The following is a 26,203-nucleotide window of genomic DNA, read 5'->3' as shown; positions in this document are numbered from 1 at the left end:
AAATTCTGCCGGTCGGCAGAAACTTCCTGCAGAAGACAATCTGACAGCAAACAGAGAACAGACAGTGCATAGCATGGAGTTTTTGGACACATGTAAGCATGGTCCTACTTCTTATCATATTTTAAACTCAAAGAAGCATGACTTTCGATCCTTGAACCATCAATGGTACATGGTGAGTCAAAGGATCGAATTTGCCATTTGATATGAAAATGCATGCAACAAATAACATGAAAACCGGGGCCTTATCAAGGTGGAGTCAAAGGTCCCGATGACCGGGGATCGAGGCACATTGCATCACTTGAAGTATGAATGGTCCTTGATTCCCACACTTAGTTTGACACCCCAAACCAAGTAAATGCAATGCATGTAATGCTCAACAAGGCTCAAATGGATCATGCCATCAAGATGTAAAGCACACCAAGCATTATGCAACCAACATGATAAATGTATAATATCAAGTATACAATGTACAAACATGATATAAACATGGACCAAATTGACTATGGGATTGATGTGCTACAAAGCTTAATGGAACAACTATGCAACAAACATGGAGCAAGCATGCAAGAGGGCTTAAAAAATGGCAAAGGGGCAGGCCCTCACCCTTCTCAAAACAGTGGCCAAAAGTGCTTAAAATGATAGACAATCAACTCATGTTAACAAGCAAACTCATGGTCCCAAAGCTAAGGCACTAAAGGAGACAACTTACCCCCACCAACATGGCCATTCATGGCATGATTAAAACAAGTAAAAAAACAGAATTTATGCATGCAAGATAGGACCCCAAAAACTCCTAATATGGCAACTAAAATAAACCCCATGAAACAAATACACCAAGGCTCATTCTTAGGCATAGGAAGACACACCCTTAGGATATGAAAAAGACCATGCATGCACACATGTAGGCATGATTCTTGGACTAAAAAGAAAGTCCTTAGATGATATTAAACCAAGAGGGTAATCACAAACATATATGCTAGAGGCCATCATACTCAAAGCTTTTAAGCTAAAATACAAAGTAACCCTAACAAACATGTCAAGCATGGCTAAATGGATAACCAATAAACCTTAAGCATGGAAAAACAACACCAAGAACTTCATGGAACTAAGCCAACTCTCACAAGAATCATGGCCTAACCATGATGTGCACTTTTAAGCAAAGTAGAACAATACAAAACAAGTATTACAAACATGCAAGGAGGCACAAGTTTGACCAAAAAAAGAGATTATATATGACCTAAGATGCCTAAAAAAACGCTGGAATGAAGCCAAGAAACAACAAGCACACATGCTATCCTTTTGAGCCCAAAAAGCAAAGAAACAAAACCATAAAGGGAGAGGGGTGTCCCTCCCCTATGCAAGACTTCAAACCAACTTTTTTGACACTAAAATACACTGATTTTTGGTGATGAAAAGATCAAAATGCTGAAGTGAACAAAACCTTATCAAAGAGGCACCAAAATAGGCCAAACAAGGCCTATGAGGGTGAGTTTGCAATCTAACCACAAAGTGACCTCAATGAAAGTGTTAGAGCAGGAAAATATGAGCCTTTTTTATGTTATACACAAGAGCCAAAACAATAAACAAAATAGGTAGAAAACCAATGCAAGTTTGGGGAATAAAAGGGAAGATGCTCACCCTTGAAGAACCCTTGAAGAACAAACGGTCTAACCTCCTTATTTGGATCAAAACCAGTCCAAAACTCAAGAAACAACTCCCCCAAGTCCCTCAATCTCGGACTAAGGTGTAATGGTGTGTGTAATGGTGCAAAAGTAAGGTAAAACACACCTTTTGGGCCAAGAAACACACACAAGAAGGGAGAGGGAGAGAGGTATAGAGATAATATGTATCTATATCTCTCAAGACTGATTTTTGCTTCTGTTTTTCTAACCTAGAACCAAGAGGAAAGCCTCCCTCTTATAAGGATCCCTCTTGCAAAGCTTATTCAACAAGCTTGGCTAGAGGGAAATCCCTCCATACACGTGTATGGAGGGGAAAGGAGTTGGTGCCAGCTATCACAGCTGGCACAAAATATCTCCATAAAGTGGAGGAACAGTGGCCGGCTGCCCAAAAAAGCTATTCCGGCAAAAAACAGTGCCGACCGGCAACATATTATGCCGACCGGCAATAAAGTGTGCCGACCGGCAAACAAAATTGCCGATGGAAGAAAAAGACCAGCCGGTGGCCTCCAGCCACTGCCGGTGGTGTATGGGGATGTCTCACAAGGCATTCCCTGCCCCTCTAAGGCAAAACAAAAGTGTTCGGTGCAAAACCAGACACTAAACAGTCGAGTTCGGGGATCCTGAGGTAAGGCGCGCGAGCCGAGACCTCCGGGAACTCCAAACGAACACAATCATGGAAGATCACCGTGTGTTCAAACAGTGACGTCCAAGTCTTGAGGACGGTCAAAAATGGGGTGTCTACAACCAGGTGGACGGAAAACAACTTGCTTGGTCACACAATCAATAGTGGCATGATATTTTTGTAACCAATCCATCCCCAATATTACATCAAAATGATCAACGTTCAATGGCAGTAAATCAATAAACAGATGCATATCCCCAACAATAATTTCACATGCGGGATACATATATGCACAGGTCATAGATCCTCCTACGGGTGATGATACGGCTAGCAGATAGTTCATAGGTTCTAAGGGTCTATTCAATTTCCGTGAGAAAGCATGCAATACATAAGAATGTGTAGACCCCGAATCAATCAATACATATGCATTTTGTGTACAAATAGAGAGAATACCTGACACAACGGTCTCGGTATTTTGCACGTCTCCCGGTACTAGGGCGAACACTCGGCCCTGCCTCATGGGCTCTTTCCCGGTAGCCCTGGGTTAGGCTTTGGTGCTACAGTTGATGCTGCTGCGCTTGGTGCAGCTTTACTACTGGCTTGTGGAGTAGAGGGGCAGTCTTTAACCATGTGGCCCACCTTGCCACACCTGTAACAGGCTCCAGATATTCTGTAGCAGACCCCCTTGTGCTTCTTGCCGCACTCAGGACAGGGTGGTATGAACCCACTCCCTTGGCTGGGGCTAGTCGTCAACCCCGTGTTCTGTTTCTTGTTGGCTGGGTTGTGCTTGCCTTTCTTGAATTTGAAACCCTGCCTTTTTCCATGCCATTCAGTTGTTGGTGTTTCAGATTGTTTCACTGCTGCAATGTTCGACTCGGCCATCAATGCCCGGTCGAGAACACCCACAAAAGTCGGTAGTTTCAAAACATTTATTCGGTCAAGTATTGCCACATTAAGGCCACCTTCAAATTTTCTGGCCTTCTTATATTCAGTATCCACCATGTGCGGTGCATAACGGGCAAGTTCAGTAAATTTGGTTTCATACTCTGCAACGGACATTGTGCCCTGCTTCAGCTGTTCAAATTCAGTCACTTTTCTATCCCTGACACACTGAGGGAAGTACTTTTCAAAGAAGGACTCCTTGAACTGAGCCCAAGTCAAAACAGTGCTTGTATCGCGGATCAACATCCACCACCTTCTAGCCTCTTCTTGTAGGGTGAAGGTAGCTAACAATACTTTGTTTGCTTCTGAGCACGGAAATACTTCAAATAATTTTTCTGTTTCCAGAACCCAAGCTTCAGCTTTTAACGGTTCAAGGCCTCCCTGAAAGGATGGCGGTTTCATTTTACTGAACTTCTGGGTCAGAGCAATAATATCCCCATCATTCACATTAACATTAGGTTCCGGCTGTACCGGAGGAGGAGGAGGAGGAGGAGGAGGGGGCTGTTGGTTCTGTTGCTCAAGTCTAGCAGTTATCAGTTCTATCATTCTTTCCATTCTTTCCATTCTTGCCTCGGTAGACGAGGATTCAGATTCATTTGCATTGTCCATTTCACTATAAGCAGTTATAACAGTTTTAAACATAAGCAGTCATTTGTTTAACAGTTTACCACATTAGCATGCATTCAGTCATAACATAACCACACACTTATCATGCTCATGAGATGCCCTAATGACTTTTCTAGGACACCCTATAGCTCATTTGGACACGTGTGTGCGGTATAACTCGTGGTAAGTATCGCTCTGATACCACTCTGTCACGACCCAAACCCGGCCCTATGGGTTTAGCACCGTAACCGGCCAGTAATCCGAGATTACCGAAAGCCTGCTTAACAGTAATACAGTAAAACAGAGTACAGGGCCTGGCGGAAGCCAATACAGTAATTAAACAATGCCCAATGAGCTGTGACAGTCTGTATGCCAAAAAGATTTTTCATGCATTCATACATATACAAACAGTACGGAACAGTATGTACAATATTGACATCCATTCAAACTAGGGACTCAACCCTACATAACCGTACAGAAAACATTCCGTCTGTACAAACAGTACGGTCTATACAAAACAGTGAAACAGTACAGAAGGGGGAATTGTAAAAGACCCCTAAGCCTTAACAAGTAGGCTCGGAACCTCGCAGTGAGGCACATAGGCTGGCTTGACAAAACTGGAGTCTAACCCGCGCTCCTAGCTCCGGTCTGGTGCCTGTACACCTACATATATATATGAGCAGTGAGCTAAAGCCCAGTGAATAACATAAAGCGTAAAGGGGTTTAGAATGAATGTCCTTACAGTAATGAAAACAGTTCAATTCAATCAGTATTTCAGTTGTTCAGTACAGTAAACAGTCATATGTGGTACATCCATTAGTATAACAGTAACAGTAGGTCTTAAAAGACCGAACAGTAATGATGGCCATCAGTCAGTAAACAGTAGTGGCTCCACGAGGGAACCGACAGAGATCTCTGTAACAGTAACAGTAACAGTAAACCGTAGGTACTAAGGATGCCACAGTACAGTTCAGAAATAAAGGACATACATTCATTCAGTAATACCAGCTCAGTAAACAGTTCAGTTCAGTATTCAAAAGATATCAGTTGAACATATCTTTACACATTTGTTACTCACAAAGTTCTGGGCTACAGTATGCTAGAGCGTGTCTCCCCAGTTGCCAACCCTACACAGTTCACAGGTTGAACGCACTAAGCTACACAGTTGGGAAATCTCATAACTTAATCCCTAATTTGCCTTGGTGTGTTCTACAATGATATCCTCATCAAGATGCCTTAAACTAGGCCTAAGAATGCCTAGGATGGGATGAGGATGCAAAAATACACTTAGAAAATATTTCGCAAAGTTTGCTGAAAATAGGAGCCTCGCTCGAGCGAGACTTTCTACGCTCGAGCGTAAGTCCAAAATCAAAGGCTTCGCTCGAGCGAGGAATCCTTCGCTCGAGCGAGGAATCCTTCGCTCGAGCGGTCTGCAAAACAGTAAAAGTACTGGATGCTGAAATTTTACGCGCGATGGTCGCTCGATGGTCGCTCGAGCGGAGCCCTGGACAAAGGTGCTCGCTCGAGCGGGGAATCCTTCGCTCGAGCGAGGAAGCCAAATCTGGAATTTCCAGATTTGCCTCCCAAGCTCAAACCAAGCATTCAACCACTCCAAACTCCACCTCTTGGGCCCAAATTCTGAAAAACATAACTAAATTCAATGTATAACAAGTTTCAAAGCTCAATTTATGAATTCAAGCCCCAAATGTGAGTCAATTAAAACCACATTCAAACCCATTTTCAAGAATAACATTCAAACATGTCATGTATGAGTTTTAAACCAAATTAAAGCTCCAAAGCTTGATCAAATGAGCTCATTTCTTTTCAAACCAGTTGGAAACATGGTCTATAACAACAATGTGAGCATGCATGTACTAATGTCCATGCAATCAACCTCAAAATGCAACAATACTAACATGCATGCATGAAATGAGTTCCAAATCAACACAATGAACCAATTCTAGACTTGAATCACTAGAGGCTCAAGAATCTAACATGAATGAGCTCAAACACAACAAAGAGGGGTTGAATTCCTTACCTAGAGCTTTAGTTACAAGGTGAGGAAGTTAAATTTGCAACCTATGTTCCAATTCCTTCAATTTCCAAGCAATTCACAAGGTAGAACTCAATTTCTCTCCCTCTCCCTCTCTTGGTCGGTTAAGCACAAGAAAATGGTTGAGCAAATGTGTTTTGATTCAAGTATAAGGCTCAAGTGTGTGTATATGAGATAGTGGCAAAATGGTAAATATGGCAAACTCTTTAATTGGCTTATTTTAATCCAATTTAATCATACCTAATCAATTTTCAGATAATTGTACAATAAAATCACATAAATTACGAGGGTCACAGAACACTAATCGGTTTCAGATTCGGCCGCCGATAAGGCCTTCAATTAGCAGTTTAAACATATGAACATGAACAGATAATCATACAGTCAAACAGATATAATGCAATTTAACTCACATATACTCAATCAATTCGGTTTCCAGTTTCAGTCAGTCAGTTCAGTACTTTTAATCAGTTCAATTATCAGTCAGTTATCAGTCATTATCCGTTTCGTTTAACAGTAATCGGTGATTATCGGTAATCAATCAGTCATTAATCAGTAAACAGTATGGGGGTTGTTACAGTCTCCCCTCCTTATAAAGAGTTTAGTCCTCTAAACTCGAGTTACCTTCATTCTGGAAGAAAACAGGATTCAGTGGAAACAGTTCGGGATATCGTTTAGCCATGTCATCTTCCCTTTCCCAAGTGGCATACACGCCACCATGGTTCTGCCAGTCAACTTTCACTAACGGGATCTCTTTGTTCCTCAGTTTCTTGATTCGTCTGTTTACAATCTGTATAGGCCGTTCCTCGTAAGTGTAGTCATCACTCAACACTACGTGGGTAGGCTCTATTATATGGAAGGGATCCCGGAGATAGTCTCTCAACATAGAGATGTGGAAGACGTTATGCATGTGCTCCATTTCAGGAGGAAGCGCAACTTGATACGCCACCGGATTGATTTTCTCAATGATCTCGTATGGTCCGACGTATCTCGGTGCTAACTTGCCTTTGACTCCGAAACGAGTCTGGCCTTTCATTGGTGTCACTCTCACAAAAACGTGATCACCCACTTCATACTCTCTGTCCCGTCTTCTGACATCTGCATAACTTTTCTGTCTACTCTGTGCAGTTTTCAGTCTTTGCTGTATCAGTTTCAGTTTTTCAGTTGTTTCATACACAATCTCGGGCCCAAGCAAAGGCCCATCTCCCACTTCTGCCCAGCAAATTGGAGATCTACATTTTCTGCCATACAATGCCTCAAAAGGCGCCATACCAATACTCGAATGGTAGCTGTTGTTGTAGGCGAATTCAGCTAAAGGCAAGTGACTTTCCCAGTTTCCCTGAAAATCAAGGACACACATTCTCAATAAATCCTCCAGAGTTTGGATGGTCCTTTCTGATTGGCCATCTGTCTGAGGATGATAGGCACTACTCAGTCTCAGTTCAGTACCCAGTGCAGTTTGTAGGCTTTGCCAAAACCTCGATGTAAACTTCGAATCCCTGTCAGAAACAATAGACACAGGCACTCCATGCAGTCTTACAATTTCATCAATATAGATAACAGCCAATTTGTCCGCATTATAGATTGTTTTGACAGGTAAGAAGTGAGCAGATTTGGTTAGTCTATCAACAATAACCCAAATTGAATCCATACCTTTTCTGGAGCGAGGTAATCCCACAATGAAATCCATCGTGATATGCTCCAATTTCCACTCTGGTATGGGTAGGGGTTGCAATAATCCGGCAGGTCGCTGATGTTCAGCTTTGACCTGTTGGCAATGAAGACATTTGGATACAAAATCAGCAATTTCTTTCTTCATTCCCAGCCACCAGAAATTCTGTTTCAGATCTTGGTACATTTTTGTATTCCCCGGATGGATAGACAATCTTGAGTTGTGGCCCTCTTGCAGAACTCTTCTTTTCAGTTCAGTATCATTTGGTACACACAGTCTTTCATGAAATTTCAGTACATTATTCTCGAATTTGAATCCCGGTCTCGGTTTAGATTCTCTTTCTTCGATGATCTTCTTCAAGAAGTCATCCAGTTGCTGTTTCTCTTTAATCTCTTCAACCAGTGCCGGTTGAGCAGAAATAGCAGCTAAGGTTCCACATTGTTCTCTCAAAACAATTTCTATTTCAGATTTTTCAAGGTCACAAAGCAACTCTTTCTGTCTGGTGAGCAAACATGCTAAGTTTCCAATCGATTTCCGGCTCAATGCATCGGCAACGGTATTGGCTTTTCCCGGATGGTACAATATCTGTAGGTCATAGTCTTTAATCAGTTCCAGCCATCTCCGCTGTCTCATATTCAGTTCTTTCTGTGTGAAGAAATACTTTAAACTCTTGTGGTCGGTGTATACTTCACATGTCACCCCGTAGAGATAGTGACGCCAGATTTTCAGTGCAAATTAGTGTTCTGTGACCCTCGTAATTTATGTGATTTTATTGTACAATTATCTGAAAATTGATTAGGTATGATTAAATTGGATTAAAATAAGCCAATTAAAGAGTTTGCCATATTTACCATTTTGCCACTATCTCATATACACACACTTGAGCCTTATACTTGAATCAAAACACATTTGCTCAACCATTTTCTTGTGCTTAACCGACCAAGAGAGGGAGAGGGAGAGAAATTGAGTTCTACCTTGTGAATTGCTTGGAAATTGAAGGAATTGGAACATAGGTTGCAAATTTAACTTCCTCACCTTGTAACTAAAGCTCTAGGTAAGGAATTCAACCCCTCTTTGTTGTGTTTGAGCTCATTCATGTTAGATTCTTGAGCCTCTAGTGATTCAAGTCTAGAATTGGTTCATTGTGTTGATTTGGAACTCATTTCATGCATGCATGTTAGTATTGTTGCATTTTGAGGTTGATTGCATGGACATTAGTACATGCATGCTCACATTGTTGTTATAGACCATGTTTCCAACTGGTTTGAAAAGAAATGAGCTCATTTGATCAAGCTTTGGAGCTTTAATTTGGTTTAAAACTCATACATGACATGTTTGAATGTTATTCTTGAAAATGGGTTTGAATGTGGTTTTAATTGACTCACATTTGGGGCTTGAATTCATAAATTGAGCTTTGAAACTTGTTATACATTGAATTTAGTTATGTTTTCCAGAATTTGGGCCCAAGAGGTCGAGTTTGGAGTGGTTGAATGCTTGGTTTGAGCTTGGGAGGCAAATCTGGAAATTCCAGATTTGGCTTCCTCGCTCGAGCGAAGGATTCCCCGCTCGAGCGAGCACCTTTGTCCAGGGCTCCGCTCGAGCGACCATCGAGCGACCATCGCGCGTAAAATTTCAGCATCCAGTACTTTTACTGTTTTGCAGACCGCTCGAGCGAAGCCTTTGATTTTGGACTTACGCTCGAGCGTAGAAAGTCTCGCTCGAGCGAGGCTCCTATTTTCAGCAAACTTTGCGAAATATTTTCTAAGTGTATTTTTGCATCCTCATCCCATCTTAGGCATTCTTAGGCCTAGTTTAAGGCATCTTGATGAGGATATCATTGTAGAACACACCAAGGCAAATTAGGGATTAAGTTATGAGATTTCCCAACTGTGTAGCTTAGTGCGTTCAACCTGTGAACTGTGTAGGGTTGGCAACTGGGGAGACACGCTCTAGCATACTGTAGCCCAGAACTTTGTGAGTAACAAATGTGTAAAGATATGTTCAACTGATATCTTTTGAATACTGAACTGAACTGTTTACTGAACTGGTATTACTGAATGAATGTATGTCCTTTATTTCTGAACTGTACTGTGGCATCCTTAGTACCTACGGTTTACTGTTACTGTTACTGTTACAGAGATCTCTGTCGGTTCCCTCGTGGAGCCACTACTGTTTACTGACTGATGGCCATCATTACTGTTCGGTCTTTTAAGACCTACTGTTACTGTTATACTAATGGATGTACCACATATGACTGTTTACTGTACTGAACAACTGAAATACTGATTGAATTGAACTGTTTTCATTACTGTAAGGACATTCATTCTAAACCCCTTTACGCTTTATGTTATTCACTGGGCTTTAGCTCACTGCTCATATATATATGTAGGTGTACAGGCACCAGACCGGAGCTAGGAGCGCGGGTTAGACTCCAGTTTTGTCAAGCCAGCCTATGTGCCTCACTGCGAGGTTCCGAGCCTACCTGTTAAGGCTTAGGGGTCTTTTACAATTCCCCCTTCTGTACTGTTTCACTATTTTGTATAGACCGTACTGTTTGTACAGACGGAATGTTTTCTGTACGGTTATGTAGGGTTGAGTCCCTAGTTTGAATGGATGTCAATATTGTACATACTGTTCCGTACTGTTTGTATATGTATGAATGCATGAAAAATCTTTTTGGCATACAGACTGTCACAGCTCATTGGGCATTGTTTAATTACTGTATTGGCTTCCGCCAGGCCCTGTACTCTGTTTTACTGTATTACTTAAGAGAACAGAAACTGTATGCTAAACTGTCTAAATGTGAATTTTGGCTTGACCATGTCATGTTTTTGGGGCATGTTGTTAGCAAAGATGAAATTTCTGTTGATCCGCAGAAAATTGAAGCTGTAGTGAACTGGCCTAGACCAACAAATGTGACTGAAGTCCGAAGCTTTTTGGGATTGGCTGGATATTACAGAAGATTTGTCAAAGATTTCTCCAAAATTGCTCTACCATTGACTCAGTTAACTCAGAAGGGGACATCATTTGACTGGACTGACCAAAGGGAATCTGCCTTCCAGGAGTTGAAAACTCGATTAGTGACTGCACCAGTTCTAACCTTACCTTCAGGTACGGATGGTTATACTGTATTTAGTGATGCTTCTCATAAGGGTCTGGGGTGTGTTTTAATGCAGAATGGGAGAGTTATTGCTTATGCTTCCCGATAACTGAGACCACATGAAAAGAACTACCCGACCCATGATCTGGAACTTGCTGCAGTAGTATAGCAGGCCTTCGGTAATCTCGGATTACTGGCCGGTTACGGTGCTAAACCCATAGGGCCGGGTTTGGGTCGTGACAGAAATAAAAGGAGGCCATCTGTACATCTTGGTTAGGAGAGGGGAGTGATTCATCACATAGGCCATCATGGACAGGTGAGTCATCACCGCTAGCCGTGTGTATAAATAGGAATGAAGGTGCTGTGGAATTAGGATCAGCCAAGATAGAAAAAAACCAAGAGAAAGGTACATACGTTGAAAGTAAGGAATATATAGTAGGAAAGTTGTGATAGTAAAGTAAGGCTAAGGGTTAAAATTAAGGTGAGTTATATTATACCTTGACTCACCATAATGTATTTTACGTATGTTTTAACTTACCATAGTTTATTTCATACAAGTTATGTTTTATAAACTATTATAAATTATATAAACATTTCAGTTACGTGGTTTAATTTCTAAACCCTATTTGTGAAAATGAAACCCATGGATATGTTTGTTTATATTTTAAAGAATGTTTGGCTATAACTTTATAAACAATTGTGTTTTGTAAGTACCACCACGGGAGTCCCACGCCTTGGGGGACTTAAATAACCATTGACCTCTGTTTGGCCACTTCGTGGTCCTCTGTTTGTCATGGATCCATTGACCTCTGTTTTGATTGTCACTTCTGTGACCTCTGTAATGTTTTGTTCTGTACCGTGGTTATGGTTAGTTCTTTACATAAAATCTGTATTTCAGTTTTTGCCACTTAGATGATTTATTTACCAAATTAAGTTATGCAAATGTTTTAGCTTAACTGACTATCCATGGTTATTTTGTATTCCCTATACTCTTGGCATAATATTTCTCACTCTGCTGTGTGCTTATAGTTGTTACCCTTTCAAGTGACGAGATGTAGGGGGAAACCCATAGCCTCACAAAATGGAACTCGCACATGGATTGCTGTTGAACCACACTTTTTTTTATCTTTCTTTTTTTATTTATTTTTGCTTCCTTTTGTTCTACTCGGGGCCGGTCACTGAATAATAAAATAATTGAAACCCTATAGATGTATTTTCTTTAGCTATTTTAAAATAATAAAATGAAGTAAATTTCCTGTTTAATTATTTTTATTTCCGCTCATGCAGTTTAATTTGCTACGAATAAAATAAGTTAGTAAATTGCAATTCCAACCCTAAGCCCCTGGGATTGGATCGTGACAAAGATGGTATTAGAGCAACGATTTTAAATATATATATATATATATTTGATCAAGAAGTTCGAAAAGTTATAAATAAAACTATATAGTTAGATAAGCATAATAAAATATAATAATAATAAATATTTACCTGCAACATTAGTCCTTTTGTGTAAAATCTCACATTTATTCTGGTATTGTAGGAATGTCAGAGATTAATCTGGATGATGCATTTTGGGATGAGCTCCAGGCCATCAATTTAGATGAAATCTTAGCCGAGCACCCCGTCCCCTCCCCCGCCCCCGCCTCCGCCTCACCTAAGGGTTGGGAAGATTCGTAGGACATAATCAGAGGACTGCACTCAGGCCTTGCCCGGTTGATGGGTCGGCCAATTTATATTCAGGCTGACCCTACCGACATCCCACATTTATTATGGAGGCACAGCCTTGTCGATACACGCAGACGTTTCTTTGGACCATCTCGTGTCCTTGGTGTCGCCCCGGGACATGACCGCCCGCATTATATCATAGGCCCTCTACCCCTAGAGTTTGTGGCCAGAAGAGGGAACGTGTACCCTGAGGATTACATTTTCACCACAGTCCCTAACCCACTAGAGATCATTAATATTCAAAATGTTGACTTTAATAATGGCCTGTCATATGTTGAGATACCTGGCTAGATTATCGACTGAGCATTTGTGGGTCACATACGGTCCATCCCCATTTTCACAGTCCAGGTAGCATGGATGTGTTTTGGTGTAGTCCAGTTGGTGTGGGAATTTGAGCTTTTTATGTAGCACTGTTTCCCATAGTTTTTCGACCCATTTGACCCACCACTCTAGATGTGAGTAGCAGGAAAATCTTTTGTATGTTGACCATGATGTGTTCTAATCCATTTTTTGTTGATTTTTTGTTTTTGTCTACCACAGGGATGGGACACTAACATATTCTGACTGATGTAATATGAATTGTAAAATAATGTAAAGTTGGCGTTTTATATAAATATAGATTGCGCTACACATGTATATATATATGCTACATTAAGAATATAATGCCTCGTTTATTATTTTGTAGAATGGCTAATAATGGTAATGGAAATGAGTCATCAGTTAGTGACACTGAATCGATGGAAAGAATAATGGAAAGAGTTGTTACTAGCTTTTTGCAAGCCTTGCAGACTAACATTAACAATGGGACGCCGGAACGGCAAGAAGAGCCAGTTACCATAAAACAGTTCCAAGATCTGAAACCCACCATATTTACCGGTGGCCCAGACCCAATGGTAGTAGACACTTGGGTTAAAGACATAGAAAAGATTTTTCGCGCCCTACCCTGCACCGAAAGACAAAAGGTAACTTTCGCCACTTTCACTTTCAAAGACAATGCACAAGAATGGTGGCTTCTTACTCTGGCCAAAAAAGAAATTACGACTTGGGCAAGATTCTTGGAAGTATTCTACGAAAAATACTTTCCGGATTTATTGCGGGAACAGAAGGCATCTGAATTCATACATCTAAAGCAAGGAACCATGACGGTGGCCGAATATGAAAGCAAGTTCACACAACTCGCTCGGTTTGCAGCATACGTCATCCCCACTGAAACTCGAAAAGTAAGAAAATTTGGAGCAGGATTGGATGCTGGAATTAAAGATAGGCTCGAGGTCTTGAAACTGCTAACTTATGCAGAAGTGGTGGACCGGGCGTACATTGCAGAAAAGGGGATTAAAGCCTCGCGTTTGGGGAACCAAGCCACAAGAGGCGATTCTGGGAAAGAGACAATAGAAGAGCCGGTGTTGCGCCTCCTAAAAAGGTGAATATGGGCACAACCAGCTCAGACCATCAAGGTCTTACCAACCCCCGATGTGGCACTGTTCCAATTTGCCTCACTTGTGGGAGGGCTCGTTGGGAACAATGCTATCGAGACACGGGAGCATGTTTTAGATGCGGACAAGTTGGCCACTTGCTGAGGGATTGTCCAAAGCTGACTAATCCTACAGCCAGCCCCTCTGGCCCAGTCAGGAAACCCATAGGGCCTGGAGGAGAGAGAAAAGACCAAAAACGCCAATGTAGAGCTTTCGCCTTAGTACCTGGAAAACTGGAAATTACCGAAGATGTTGTGTCAGGTACACTTTCTGTCTGTGGTCATTTAGCTCATGTCCTCATTGACTCTAGGTCAACTCATTCTTTTGTTGCACCATACTTTGCTACCAAGTTGGCATCAACACCCGAACCATTGGGATATACATTGTCTGTGTCTTTTCCTTCCGGTAAGTTTGTCTGTAGTACTGAAGTGTATAGATCTTGTGTTATATCCTTAAAAGGAAAAACCTTATATGTAGACTTGATTCCTCTCCGCATTGGGAACTTTGATGTGATCATAGGTATAGATTGGCTGGCTACCAACCACGCCTCTCTCGATTATAAAGCCAAGAAGGTCTCCTTCAAGTTACTAAACCAACCCGAACTTGTCTTTGATGGGGCTGGAGTTTCTAACCCTCCCTGTATTATATCCTCCATGACAGCCCAACGAATTCTGAGGAAGGGATGTGATAGTTATATTTGTTATGTAATCAATACACAAAAAGAGGCCCCCACCGTAGATATGATCCCCGCAGTACGAGAATTCTCGGATGTTTTTCTTGAAGATCTACCCGGTATTCTGGTTGATCGGGAAATCAAATTCACCATTGAAACCCAACCTGGTACACAACCAATATCAAAAGCTCCTTATCGCATGTCGATGACAGAACTGAAAAAGCTGAAGACCCAACTCCAGGAACTCTTGGACAAAGGTTTCATTCGACCTAGTACCTCACCCTTGGGAGCTCCAGTATTGTTCGTAAAGAAGAAGGATAGCACAATGAGATTATGCATCGATTACCGGGAGCTGAACAAGGTCACCACTAATAATCGATATCCTCTGTCGCGAATCGATGACTTATTCGATTAACTTCAAGGTGCCCAAGTATTCTCCAAAATCAACTTGCATTCTGGCTACCATCAGCTAAAAGTCAAAACTGAAAGTATCGAAAAGATTTCCTTCAGAACCCGATACGGGCACTGCGAGTTTCTTGTCATGCCTTTTGGCGTCACAAATGCCCCAGCAGCCTTCATAGACCTCATGAACCGAGTGTTCAAACCCTATCTTGATAAGTTCGTCATCGTCTTCATTGACGACATCCTCATATACTCCAAGTCACCAGAGGCCCATGAGCAGCATTTGCGAACGGTTCTACAAACACTACGTGATCACAAACTTTATGCCAAGCTGAAGAAATGCAAATTTTGAATCACTAGTGTACACTTTCTCGGTCACGTCATTAACAAAGATGACATCTCAATTGACCCCCAAAAAGTTGCAGCAATCGTGGACTGGCCACGACCTACTAATCTGTCAGAAATCCGAAGTTTCTTGGGTCTAGCTGGCTATTATCGACGCTTCGTGCAAGATTTCTCAAAAATAGCATCACCCTTAGCCTAGGTAACTCAGAAGAACACACCCTTTGAATGGACTTGTAATACCCTCAAAATAATACATATAAACCCACATTCTTGACATACATAGACATAAGAGAATAAAGTATATTTCTATTTATCAGAGTATTCATTACAGAAGTATTACATGTTGACAACAAAAGTAAATGCCCAATGAGCTTACAACTTTCAAAGTCAACACTTGGGTTCAACAAAAGAAAAGTTTTAACTCTTTATACAAAATAAGCCCTTGGCTTGATTAACATGTAATACAAAAAAAAAAAACAACAAAAAGATCTTCAAGCATCTAAGCCTCCCAAGTTACGTCCTTGAAGGTGGCATATCTCTTGAACCTGAAAATGATGTCCCATATGGGGTGAGCCAATGCTCAGTAGAGATATACTAAACCAAGTATGAGAAATAACTAAAACATTAGCATTTGATAGATGGCTAGCACTTATAAACCAACTTATATCATAATACAGTTCCATGACAATTATGTCCATGTTTCATTCCACTTTCCTTTACTTATCCAAATCAATTCATAAACATGGCTCAGAACCTGGCCAAACAATTAAATGAGACTACATCCCATATTAAAACACTTTTTTTATCCACAAATCAAATGAGTCTACAACTCATATTAAAACACTTCCACACTTCAATTAATACACATATTTGCTGTATTAATACTTCAATTTAATACACATATTTGCTGTATTAATGGAGTCCATCCCCTATCTCCTCCCAAACAAGTTTTAGAGTCCATCTCCTATCTCCCCTCAAACCATGGAGTACATCACCTATCTCCTCCCAAACAATATACATGTACAATGTATTTAAACAGTTATCATATACAATGATAAATCAATACACATATTTGTTGTATTATTCCAACCGTCATATTCAATGGCATAACACGTTTGATTAGTTTCAGTTTTCCCTAATCAACATACAGTGCCTACAACAATCAAGACTATTCTCCACCGATAGCCCAAAGCAGTTATCTCTAAACAGATAATGAATTTATCAACAGATAAAATATCAAAATTTTCATAGGTGAGTGATTAAATTATCCAACTACACCATTTACTCTCACAATTTCCCAATTTTATTATCCCCAACTCAATTTCACATTTTCCAAATTAATTATTTAAATTAATTATTCAACGTAATTAGGACATTTTTCCCTTATTCACAAGATTGCCCCCAAGGCTCATATTTCACTCATAATTCATTAACAACTCCCAATTTCAAGTCTTTAACACATGTTTGACTCAAAGATGAAGAACCCCTCTTATATAAATTACAAATCAAACCCAAACTTTTCTAAAATTACAAAATAACACCAACTAATCAAAATGACTAAAATTTATGTTAAGACTCATAGATTAGAGTAGGTTATCCCTACCTTAATTTTCGAAGCTCAAAGGAGGAGATGAAGAAAACCCAAAGTGCTCCAAATCCACAACTTTTCAGATTAAAAAGAAGCCCTCGCGACCCTCTATCTTTCTTATAGAGAGATTAGGGTAGAAATATTCTAAAAGTAGATGAAACCCTAGAGGGAAGGTATGTGTAGAGAGAGAGGGAGCCGGATCTGGGGTTTGAACCAAAAGAGATGGAGAAAAAGTGAAGAAGGAGAAGCTGCTGCGAACTGAAATATACGAGGCTCGCTCGAGCGAAAGAGTGGTCGCTCGAGCGACCAGACACAAAGAAACCTCGCTCGGGCATAAAAAGTCTCACTCGAGCTAACAATTCGAAGCTTCAGGTCTGCAACCCAGAAGCACGCTCGAGCGAAGAAAAGCTCACTCGAGCGAAGAAACCCAAAACATACAGCTCACTCGCTCGAGCGAAGGAAAGCTCGCTCGAGCCAAGAAATGCAACTCTCGGGTCCAGAACTAAATGCAGATGCAAGCTCGAGCGCAAGACTTCTCACTCGAGCCACCAGACACATCACCCAACTCTCGGTCGAGCAAAGAAACCCTGGCTTGAGCGAAGGAACAAAAACAAAGAGCTTGCTCGAGCGAAGAACCAAAATTCTGGGCAGCAACCATTGGTTTAAACTCTCTACCAACCTGTAACAACCTGCTCAATACATCCTAAAACTCAAATATAAGAAGTTGAAGGATGAAAACAAGGTGCATACAACAACCAATACCGCGGAACCTAAGTCTGGAATACAACAACCAAGGGAGAGAAAATTGGGATCACTATAGGACTGATAAACAGGAGCGTTGCTTTCAAGAATTAAAAAGTCGACTTATGTCAGCCCCTATACTAGCACTTCCTACCGGAACAGATGGGTTCGTAATCTATAGTGATGCCTTATAGAATGGATTGGGTTGCGTTCTCATGCAAAACGGAAAAGTCATTGCTTATGCATCACGACAATTAAAGACTCACAAGAAGAACTACCCGACTCATGACTTGGAATTGGCTGCGATGATCTTTGCTCTCAAAATCTGGCGTCATTATCTTTACGGTGTAACCTGCGAGATTTACACTGATCACAAGAGTCTTAAATATCTATTCACACAGAAGGAACTGAATATAAGGCAATGGCGGTGGCTAGAATTTATGAAAGACTATGATGTAGAGATCCATCGCCATCCGGGCAAAGCTAACGCGGTGGCAGACGCACTGAACCGAAAGACGACGAAAAGTTTGGCATGTACTCTCGTTTCCCGCAAGAACAATGGGTTACTCGCCAACGTAACCGTGGAGCCTACATTGATTGAAGAAATTAAAGCGCACCAATGAGAAGATAAACTCTTGAAGAAAAAGTAAAAGGAACAAGGAAACACGCCTGATCCTGATTTCATTATAAGTAATGGGATACTGAAATTTCATAATCGAATTTGCAAACCCGACATCCCGGAACTCAAGAAGAAGATACTGGAGGAAGCTCATAACTCGAGATTTGCAATCCACCTGGCAACACAAAGATGTACCATGATCTGAAGGAACACTACTAGTAGACCGGAATGAAAAGAGATATAGCAAGTCATGTTTCTAAATGTCTGCATTGTCAGCGTGTTAAAGCGGAACATCAGAGACCTGCATGGCTACTGCAACCACTCCCTATTCATGAATGGAAATGGGAACACATTACTATGGACTTCGTGGTCGGGCTACCACAGTCTTTTTCGAAGGATGATGCAGTATGGGTTATAGTAGACCGATTGACAAAGTCAGTGCATTTTCTACCAATCAAAATCATGTACTCTCTGAATAAGTTTGCCACTTTATATATCAAGGAGATTATTTGTTTGCATGGTATATCAGTTTTGATCGTGTTTGACCGAGACCCTCGCTTCATGTCTCACTTCTGGAATAAATTGCAAGAAGCTTTGGGAACTACACTGAAGTTTAGCATGGCTTATCATCCACAAACCGATGGGCAATCCGAAAGAACAATTCAGACATTAGAAGACATGTTACGTGTATGCGTGTTGGACTTCAAAGGTAACTGGAACGAGCACTTACCTTTAGTAGAATTCGCTTATAACAACATTTATCAAGCAAGCATTGGAATGGTGCCATACGAAGCTCTGTATGGAAGGAAATGTCAAGCACCTCTATGCTGGACGGACGTCGGGGACAGGAAATTATTAGGCCCGAGATTGTGCAAGTCACAAGTGAGAAAATCCAACTCATCCAAGAGCGAATTCACACTGCTCAGAGCCGCTAGAAAAGTTATGCAGATACTCGAAGACGGGACTTGGAATTTCAAGTAGGGGATCATGTGTTCCTCAAGATCTCACTAACAAAAGGAGTGATTCGTTTTGGAAAGCGAGGAAAGCTAAACCCACATTACATTGGGCCATTCGAGATACTGGAAAGGATTGGTCCTGTAGCCTATCATTTTGCACTACCTCCTGAACTATCCGATGTCCACAATGTGTTTCACGTTTCAATGCTTCGACGGTACCTCCGAGATCCAGAACATGCTGTCGACTATGAGAACCTGGAAGTTCAAGAAGATCTCTCTTATGAAGAACAACCAGTGCAGATTCTCGATCGTCGTGATCAGATTCTCCGAAACAAGACTATACCATTGGTAGAGGTCTTATGGCGAAATCATCATATCGAAGAAGCTACGTGGGAAACGGGGAGTCAAATGTGAACCAAATACCCACACCTCTTCGAAAATTAAGGTACGTCAAGTTTGGGGACAAACTTCTATTTAGGAGGAGAGAAATGTGACACCCTGAACGTTTAATTAAACACCACTTAAATATTTATAGTTATATATAATTGTGGGTGCATGTGATAATATATTATTAAATAATTAATAATAAATACAGAATCTAATTTGGCACTGGGTTATATGGGATTAATTAGGGATTATTATTTGGGGCCAAATTAACAGAAATATGAAATTATAATATTAGTTTGGTCAAATTAAAGTTAAAAATAGTAAATAAATAAATAGATAGATATAATAAATGTAATAAAATATATATATATATATATAAAGGTGATATCAGATCTTTAAATTAATGACTATATTGGATTTCCGAATCTGAATAATAATGAATAGATTGGCAAATATATTAAGCATTAATGAATAGATTTATAAATATTGTCAAAGAAATAAAAGGAGGCCATCTGTACATCTAGGCTTGTACATCTAGGCTAGGAGAGGGGAGTGATTCATCGCATAGGCCATCATGGATAGGTGAGTCATCACCGCTAGCCGTGTGTATAAATAGGAAGGAAGGTGCTGTCGAATTAGGATCAGCCAAGAAAGAAAAAAACCGAGAGAGAGGTACTTACGTTGAAAGTAAGAAATATATAGTAGGAAAGTTGTGATAGTAAAGTAAGGCTAAGGGTTAAAATTAAGGTGAGTTATATTATACCTTGACTCACCATAATGTATTTTACGTATGTTTTAACTTACCACAGTTTATTTTATACAAGTTATGTTTTATAAACTATTATAAATTATATAAACATTTCAGTTACGTGGTTTAATTTCTGAACCCTATTTATGAAAATAAAACTCATGGATATGTTTGTTTATATTTTAAAGAATATTCGGCTATAACTTTATAAACAATTGTGTTTTGTAAGTACCACCACGGGAGTCCCACGCCTTGGGGGACTTAAATAACCATTGGCCTCTGTTTAGCCACTTTGTGGTCCTCTGTTTGTCATGGATCCATTGACCTCTGTTCTAATTGTCACTACTATGACCTCTGTAATGTTTTGTTCTGTACCGTGGTTATGGTTAGTTATTTACATAAAATCTGTGTTTCAGTTTTTGCCACTGAGATGATTTATTTACCAAATTAAGTTATGTAAATGTTTTGGCTTAACTGACTATCCATGATTATTTTGTATTCCCTATACTCTTGGCATAATATTTCTCACTCTGCTGTGTGCTTATAGTTGTTACCCTTTTCAGGTGACGAGATGTAGGGGGAAACCCATAGCCTCACAAAATGGAACCTGGACATGGATTATTGTTGAACCACACTTTTTTTATCTCTTTTTTTTTTTTGTTTCCTTTTGTTCTACTCGGGGCCGGTTACTGAATAATAAAATAATTGAAGCCCTATAGATGTATTTTCCTTAACTGTTTTAAATAGTAAAATGAAGTAAATTTCCTGTTTAATTATTTTTATTTCCGCTCGCGCAGTTTAATTTGCTACGAATAAAATAGGTTAGTAAATTGCGATTCCAAGCCTAAATCCCTGGGATTGAGTCATGACAACGAGGCCATGTAGTAGGAGAGAGAGATGTAATCGAAAGGAGGGTCATTTTTTTGGCAGCCTTTCTGCTCTACTCAGTCTCTCTGTTCTGTCTCTCGAGGAAGAAGAAGATCAAAGAGAGTGATAAAGAAGTGATAGAAGAGAGTGAGGTGAAGAAGAAGAAGCAGACGAGTGTGATTAAGAAGAAGGCTGAAGAGAAGGCTGAAGAGAAGAAGACAAGGAGGGAGAGATAGCCGAGGCAAGCAGCAATCGAGGAGAGTTGCCTTTGTCGGCCAATAAAGCAAAAGCCAGGCCGCGTGACAACCGCATTTTGCGAAAAAAGAGAGACGCGGAAGAATTGTATATGTATGCATATATGTATATATATTGTATAGCTATGTAATATATATATATATATATATATGTTTTGATTGTCTATTTTTTTTATGCCATTTATCCCTATCATTTTCCTCCTCCAGATTCTGACCCATGATTTCCTTTTAATAATGTCACAGGGGGAGAAAACTTATGATGTTATGATGTTATGTATTATGGTATTATTTTCAAACTAATCTAATGTTATGTATTTATAGTTTGATATCTTAGTCTAATTAAAGCTGATTTATTACACATTTGCTAAAAACTTATGATGTTATGTATTATGGTATTATTTTCAAATTATGGTATTATTTTCAAACAAATCTGATGTTATGTATTTATAGTTTGATATCTTAGTCTCATATCATGTCTCTAATTAAAACCGATTTATTACACATGTGTTAACCTATGTACTTAGAAATGAATTCAGGAAGCATGACTTGAGGGGAAACTTTTCTTACTTCCAAATTAAATCAAAACATCATTGTGTGCCATCATTAAAAAGGAGGAGATTGTTAGACTTATTTGTTTTGATGATTTATATAATTATGTTTTAATTTATTTGGAAGAGAAAAATAGAATCAAAATTTATTTTGATGATTTATTTGAAAGAGAAAAATAGAATCAACATTTATTTTGATGATCTTATGTTTTAATTTATTTGAAAGAGAAAAATAGAATCAAAATTTATTTTGTCCCATTATTTCTTTCCTAAACCTTTATTCTAAATATTGTTAGAATGTATTTAATATTTGATTAAATCTTCAAACAGCCCAAAAACAGAGGTTCAAACCGCCCAGCACAGTAGCAGTTCAAAAGGTTCAAAAGATTCAAGTAGAAGATATTCAAATTTATAATGATGGAGTGGAATATATTCAAATGAATACAGCGGCTATAAATGGCTATAAGTTTTATTATATATACCAAAATCTCTAATGTAAACAAGTTACAAAAAAAAAAAAAACCAGAAAACATTCCTTGATCAAAAATCATTCTCATCTATTCTCTGAGAAGTGTTTTTCAATTTTTGTTTACATCCTCTCTCAGAAATTATACACTGAGCTTTATAGCATTAAGCTCATCTTTCCTGTGTGAGGTTTACAGAAAATCCAGAGCTTCATTTTTATATCTATCTTTAAGAGATAATTCTTGTAGCTTTTTATGAAAGCAAAAACACTTTCTTTTCAACCTTGTAAGAGTGTAGTACACTCAGTGTTCTTGACTTAGAAAGTCTGTGTAAAATCTGTGAAGGATTGCTCCATCTGTGAAAAGGTTGTCAGCATCCTATGAAGCTAGAGAATAGCGAAAAATCTCAAGTAAAACTTGAGGAGTGGACGTAGGCCGAGTTGAAGCCGAATCACTATAAATTTGTTTGTCTCTCTCTCCCTTATCTTTTTATTTTATTTAAATTGCTATAACTATATTTCACATTTTCACTGTGCTAAAATTATTAACTGACATAGTTGTTAGAACACTTGTTTTAATTATTTTTATTTCATTAACTATATTTATCTATTGTGTTAGTCATAATTTTTATTAAGGTATTATTATTTTTATTTGTAAAAACCTAATTATTGGTTGGCATTAGAGGATTTTTTTTTCAAAGCTGCTACAGGGCCCGAAATTCTTAGGCTCGGATTTGTCCTGAATCCAAAACGACGTTGTTTTGGAATTATTGTTAATTTTTTTTTTCCTTTCGTTTTGGAATTTTCTCTTTTGAAGATGAAAAGAGAACAACAGCAGAAGAAGAAGAAGAAGAAGAGAAGAGGAAGAAGAAGAGGAACATCTTCAAATCATCAACAACCAATATCTTCATCAACATCTTCAACATCTTCACCAAGATCCAGTAGAAAAAAAAAAAAAAAAAAATCATCAACAACATCTTCATCATCATAAAAAAAAAAAAGATTAAGATCATCAGCCCCCCAAAAAAAAAGAGAATCAGATCTGATTCAGATCCGATTCAACTCTAGCTCTGATCACCGCCATCACCGCGTCTTCTTCTCTTCCTCCTCCTTCTCCCCCTTCTTCTCTCTTCCTCTTCTCTTCTCTCCTTGTTCTCTGTCATTTCTCGTCTTCTTCTCACCTCTGTCTATGTTCAAAGGAAGAAAAAGAAAAGAAAGAAAAAAAAGGAAGAAAAAGAAAAATAAATAAATAAATAAAACTCAAAACGACATCATTTTAAATTTCAAGCCAATTCGGACAAACCGATTTCAAGCCCTTAAATAATTTTTTTTTTCTTTCCTAAAAAAAAATCAATAAATTAGTAGTATTTAAAATTGTACGAAACACGGCGAAAGCATATTGCTCTCTCTCACCTCGCTCGCTCAATGTCGGTCATCTGACTTTGATCGTGTCGTATAAAAAGGTTTTGGCAATCCTCTGCTCTTAGCGTAACAAAACCAGCCATGCACTCAACTCTCTCTTCCTAAACTAGTTGACGATTTACAAGGTAAACTCTCTCAGATCTCTCTCTCTCTATTTTTTCTGCTCATCACATCTGTATGCACGTCTCCATCTTTATATATACTATACAATCATAGACCTCTACTCAACTGTCCACATCTACTAATTCGATTCTCTAATTAATTCCCAAGGCTTGAATATTATCTGTACAGATCGCGAATTCATTCAAGTAAGTTATTGTTGTCGTGTTTACTGTTGGATCTGATTGAATTTTGCTGTCCTGCTTTATTGTTTTTCGTGGATTTGAAGTTCGTTGATCTCAATTTGTTACCTTTGTGTGGTAATTCCTTGGATTTGTTGAGTTTGTGATTGCAAATTGTGGGTCTTCGCTGTTTTTGTTGTAGATCTGTGTGATATAGTTTTTTCTGCGATTTTTTATTCATTTTAAGTTCAATTCAGTGAAAAGATTGTATATTGATGTGGTTTATGTTTTAGTTTAGGTTTTCATTTTGATTGAAGTAAGTGTTGAATCTTGGGTCTTACATTGCTGTGTTAAATCTAATCTCCAATAAATATATGTATATATATATTTGGCTCAAAGAAAGACTAGTAACTTTAGACTCAATTGAAGTGGAAGTGTTTGTTGTTTGCCTTACTTAGGTTTTTCAGAATCTCCTTTTTTGCTGTGTTTAAACTATGGATTTGGCTTTGTTGACTTTCTAGCTATTATTGGCCAGTAGTTTGATAATTTGTGATTATTCTCCTATAGATTGACTCATTTTTTATTTTTATTTTTATTTTTATGGATTTGGGTAATGATTTGGTAAAGCACAGGAAAATATGAGGGGAAGTGTGAATGAAATATAAGGTTCTTTTTTTTTCCTCACGTTTTCCTTTCCTTTTCCAAATCATTAACCAAATTCACTAAACACGGCTTTTTGTCCATTTTTTCACAAACAAATGGATCGTGAAGTGTCTTACTTGCACAAAACAGTCTGTTTCATCACTTGGTGCCAGAGGGGCATACAGTACTTAGTCCAAGTATAGCACTTGGCTGTCAATTGGTTGTTTTCACTGTCGGTGGTCAACTTTATTCTATTGAATTATTGGTGATTCTGTTCACTTTATTGGTAGTTTCTGACTGGGTAAAGGAATTCATCTTGTAACTGTCAAACTTCGTATACTTTTGTCTAATTCAGATCTAAAGTTAAAGGTTCTTATGATTCATGTAACTGTACTTGGATATTGCATTGTGGTTTGGATTTCAAGGGTTAAATTATCAGTGTAATGTCCTTCAATTTTCTTATATTAATTCCAAGTATTACTGCACAGTCTTTGCATATTGTATGATAGATTCTTGGTTTTTCTCAATAGGTTGCTTACTCAGTTAATGTTGTTCATACTTGAATTGCAGAAATTTTAATAAGCTTGTTTGGTTTTGGTTTCCAGAAAACGCTTTTCAGAAAATTCAACTTTTTTATTTTTGTATTTTTTTTTTGTTTTCGATGAATTTTTTAAATATTTTAAGCAATTTTTTTTAAAAAAATTTTTAGACACACCTAATATAAATACACTTAAAAAGTATAATATTTGTGAAAAAAATCTTTAAAAAATTCACTAAATACCAAAATCTAAGTTACACGGACGCGGGTACGAGGATCGGGTGTGGGTGCGTATCTAGGGGTCGGACATTTCAAAATTAAAAATTAAGGATACGTGGATATGTATCCAAATTTAGATACGGGTACGGGGATACGTTATATATATATATATTTTAAATATAGTTATTAAGATGAGTTATATTATATAAATAACAAATAATTATTTTACATATATGTGTTTATTTATTTTTATTAATATATATAAGTATATATTATCTTATAAATATCTTATATGTTATACAATAATTATTATATAATATCTATATAATTTATATAATATCTATTGTATTATATAATTTTTTTTAGATGAGTAATATTACATATTATTATATTAATGTAATTCATACTATATATTATATATTAATGTAAATGTAATATGATTAATAATTTATAAAAATTATTATTATATATGATAAATTATATAAATTATATTATATATATTATATATAAATTATATAAATTATATTATATAAATTATATTATATATATTATATATGATCAATATATATGATCAAATCAGAGGCGAAGAGAGAGAACAGATTGAGAGACGAGAGAGAGAGAGAGAGAAGCAGAGACGAG

The 26,203-nt window shown here is 38.4% G+C and overlaps 2 protein-coding genes across 3 annotated transcripts in view; both read left to right on the top strand.

The window, feature by feature from the left end:
- Positions 1-12,967, top strand: part of LOC145793843 (zinc finger BED domain-containing protein RICESLEEPER 2-like) — a 33,077-nt gene extending 20,110 nt beyond the window's left edge. Inside the window, exon 4 of the mRNA XM_082876720.1 lies at positions 12,940-12,967. Within this exon, the coding sequence (XP_082732846.1) occupies positions 12,940-12,967 (28 nt within the window). The remainder of the gene's footprint in view (positions 1-12,939) is intronic.
- A 10,865-nt stretch (positions 12,968-23,832) lies between these two features.
- The window catches only part of LOC114283971 (putative methyltransferase PMT3), a 6,678-nt gene continuing 4,307 nt past the window's right edge, over positions 23,833-26,203 (top strand). Inside the window, exons 1-2 of one of the 2 annotated variants that reach the window (XM_082875511.1) lie at positions 23,895-24,009; positions 24,155-24,192. The gene's annotated coding sequence lies outside the window, so the exon portion shown is untranslated. Of the gene's footprint in view, positions 24,010-24,154; positions 24,193-26,203 lie in introns of both variants that reach the window. The other variant, XM_028226846.2, reaches the window with a different exon arrangement.

The sequence above is a fragment of the Camellia sinensis genome, chromosome 6, assembly GCF_055761805.1.
Source record: "Camellia sinensis isolate YWXY chromosome 6, ASM5576180v1, whole genome shotgun sequence".
Classification (NCBI taxonomy): Eukaryota; Viridiplantae; Streptophyta; class Magnoliopsida; order Ericales; family Theaceae; genus Camellia; species Camellia sinensis.
The sequence above is the reverse complement of the archived record's forward strand: the minus strand, read 5'-3'. Positions and strand labels throughout refer to the sequence as shown.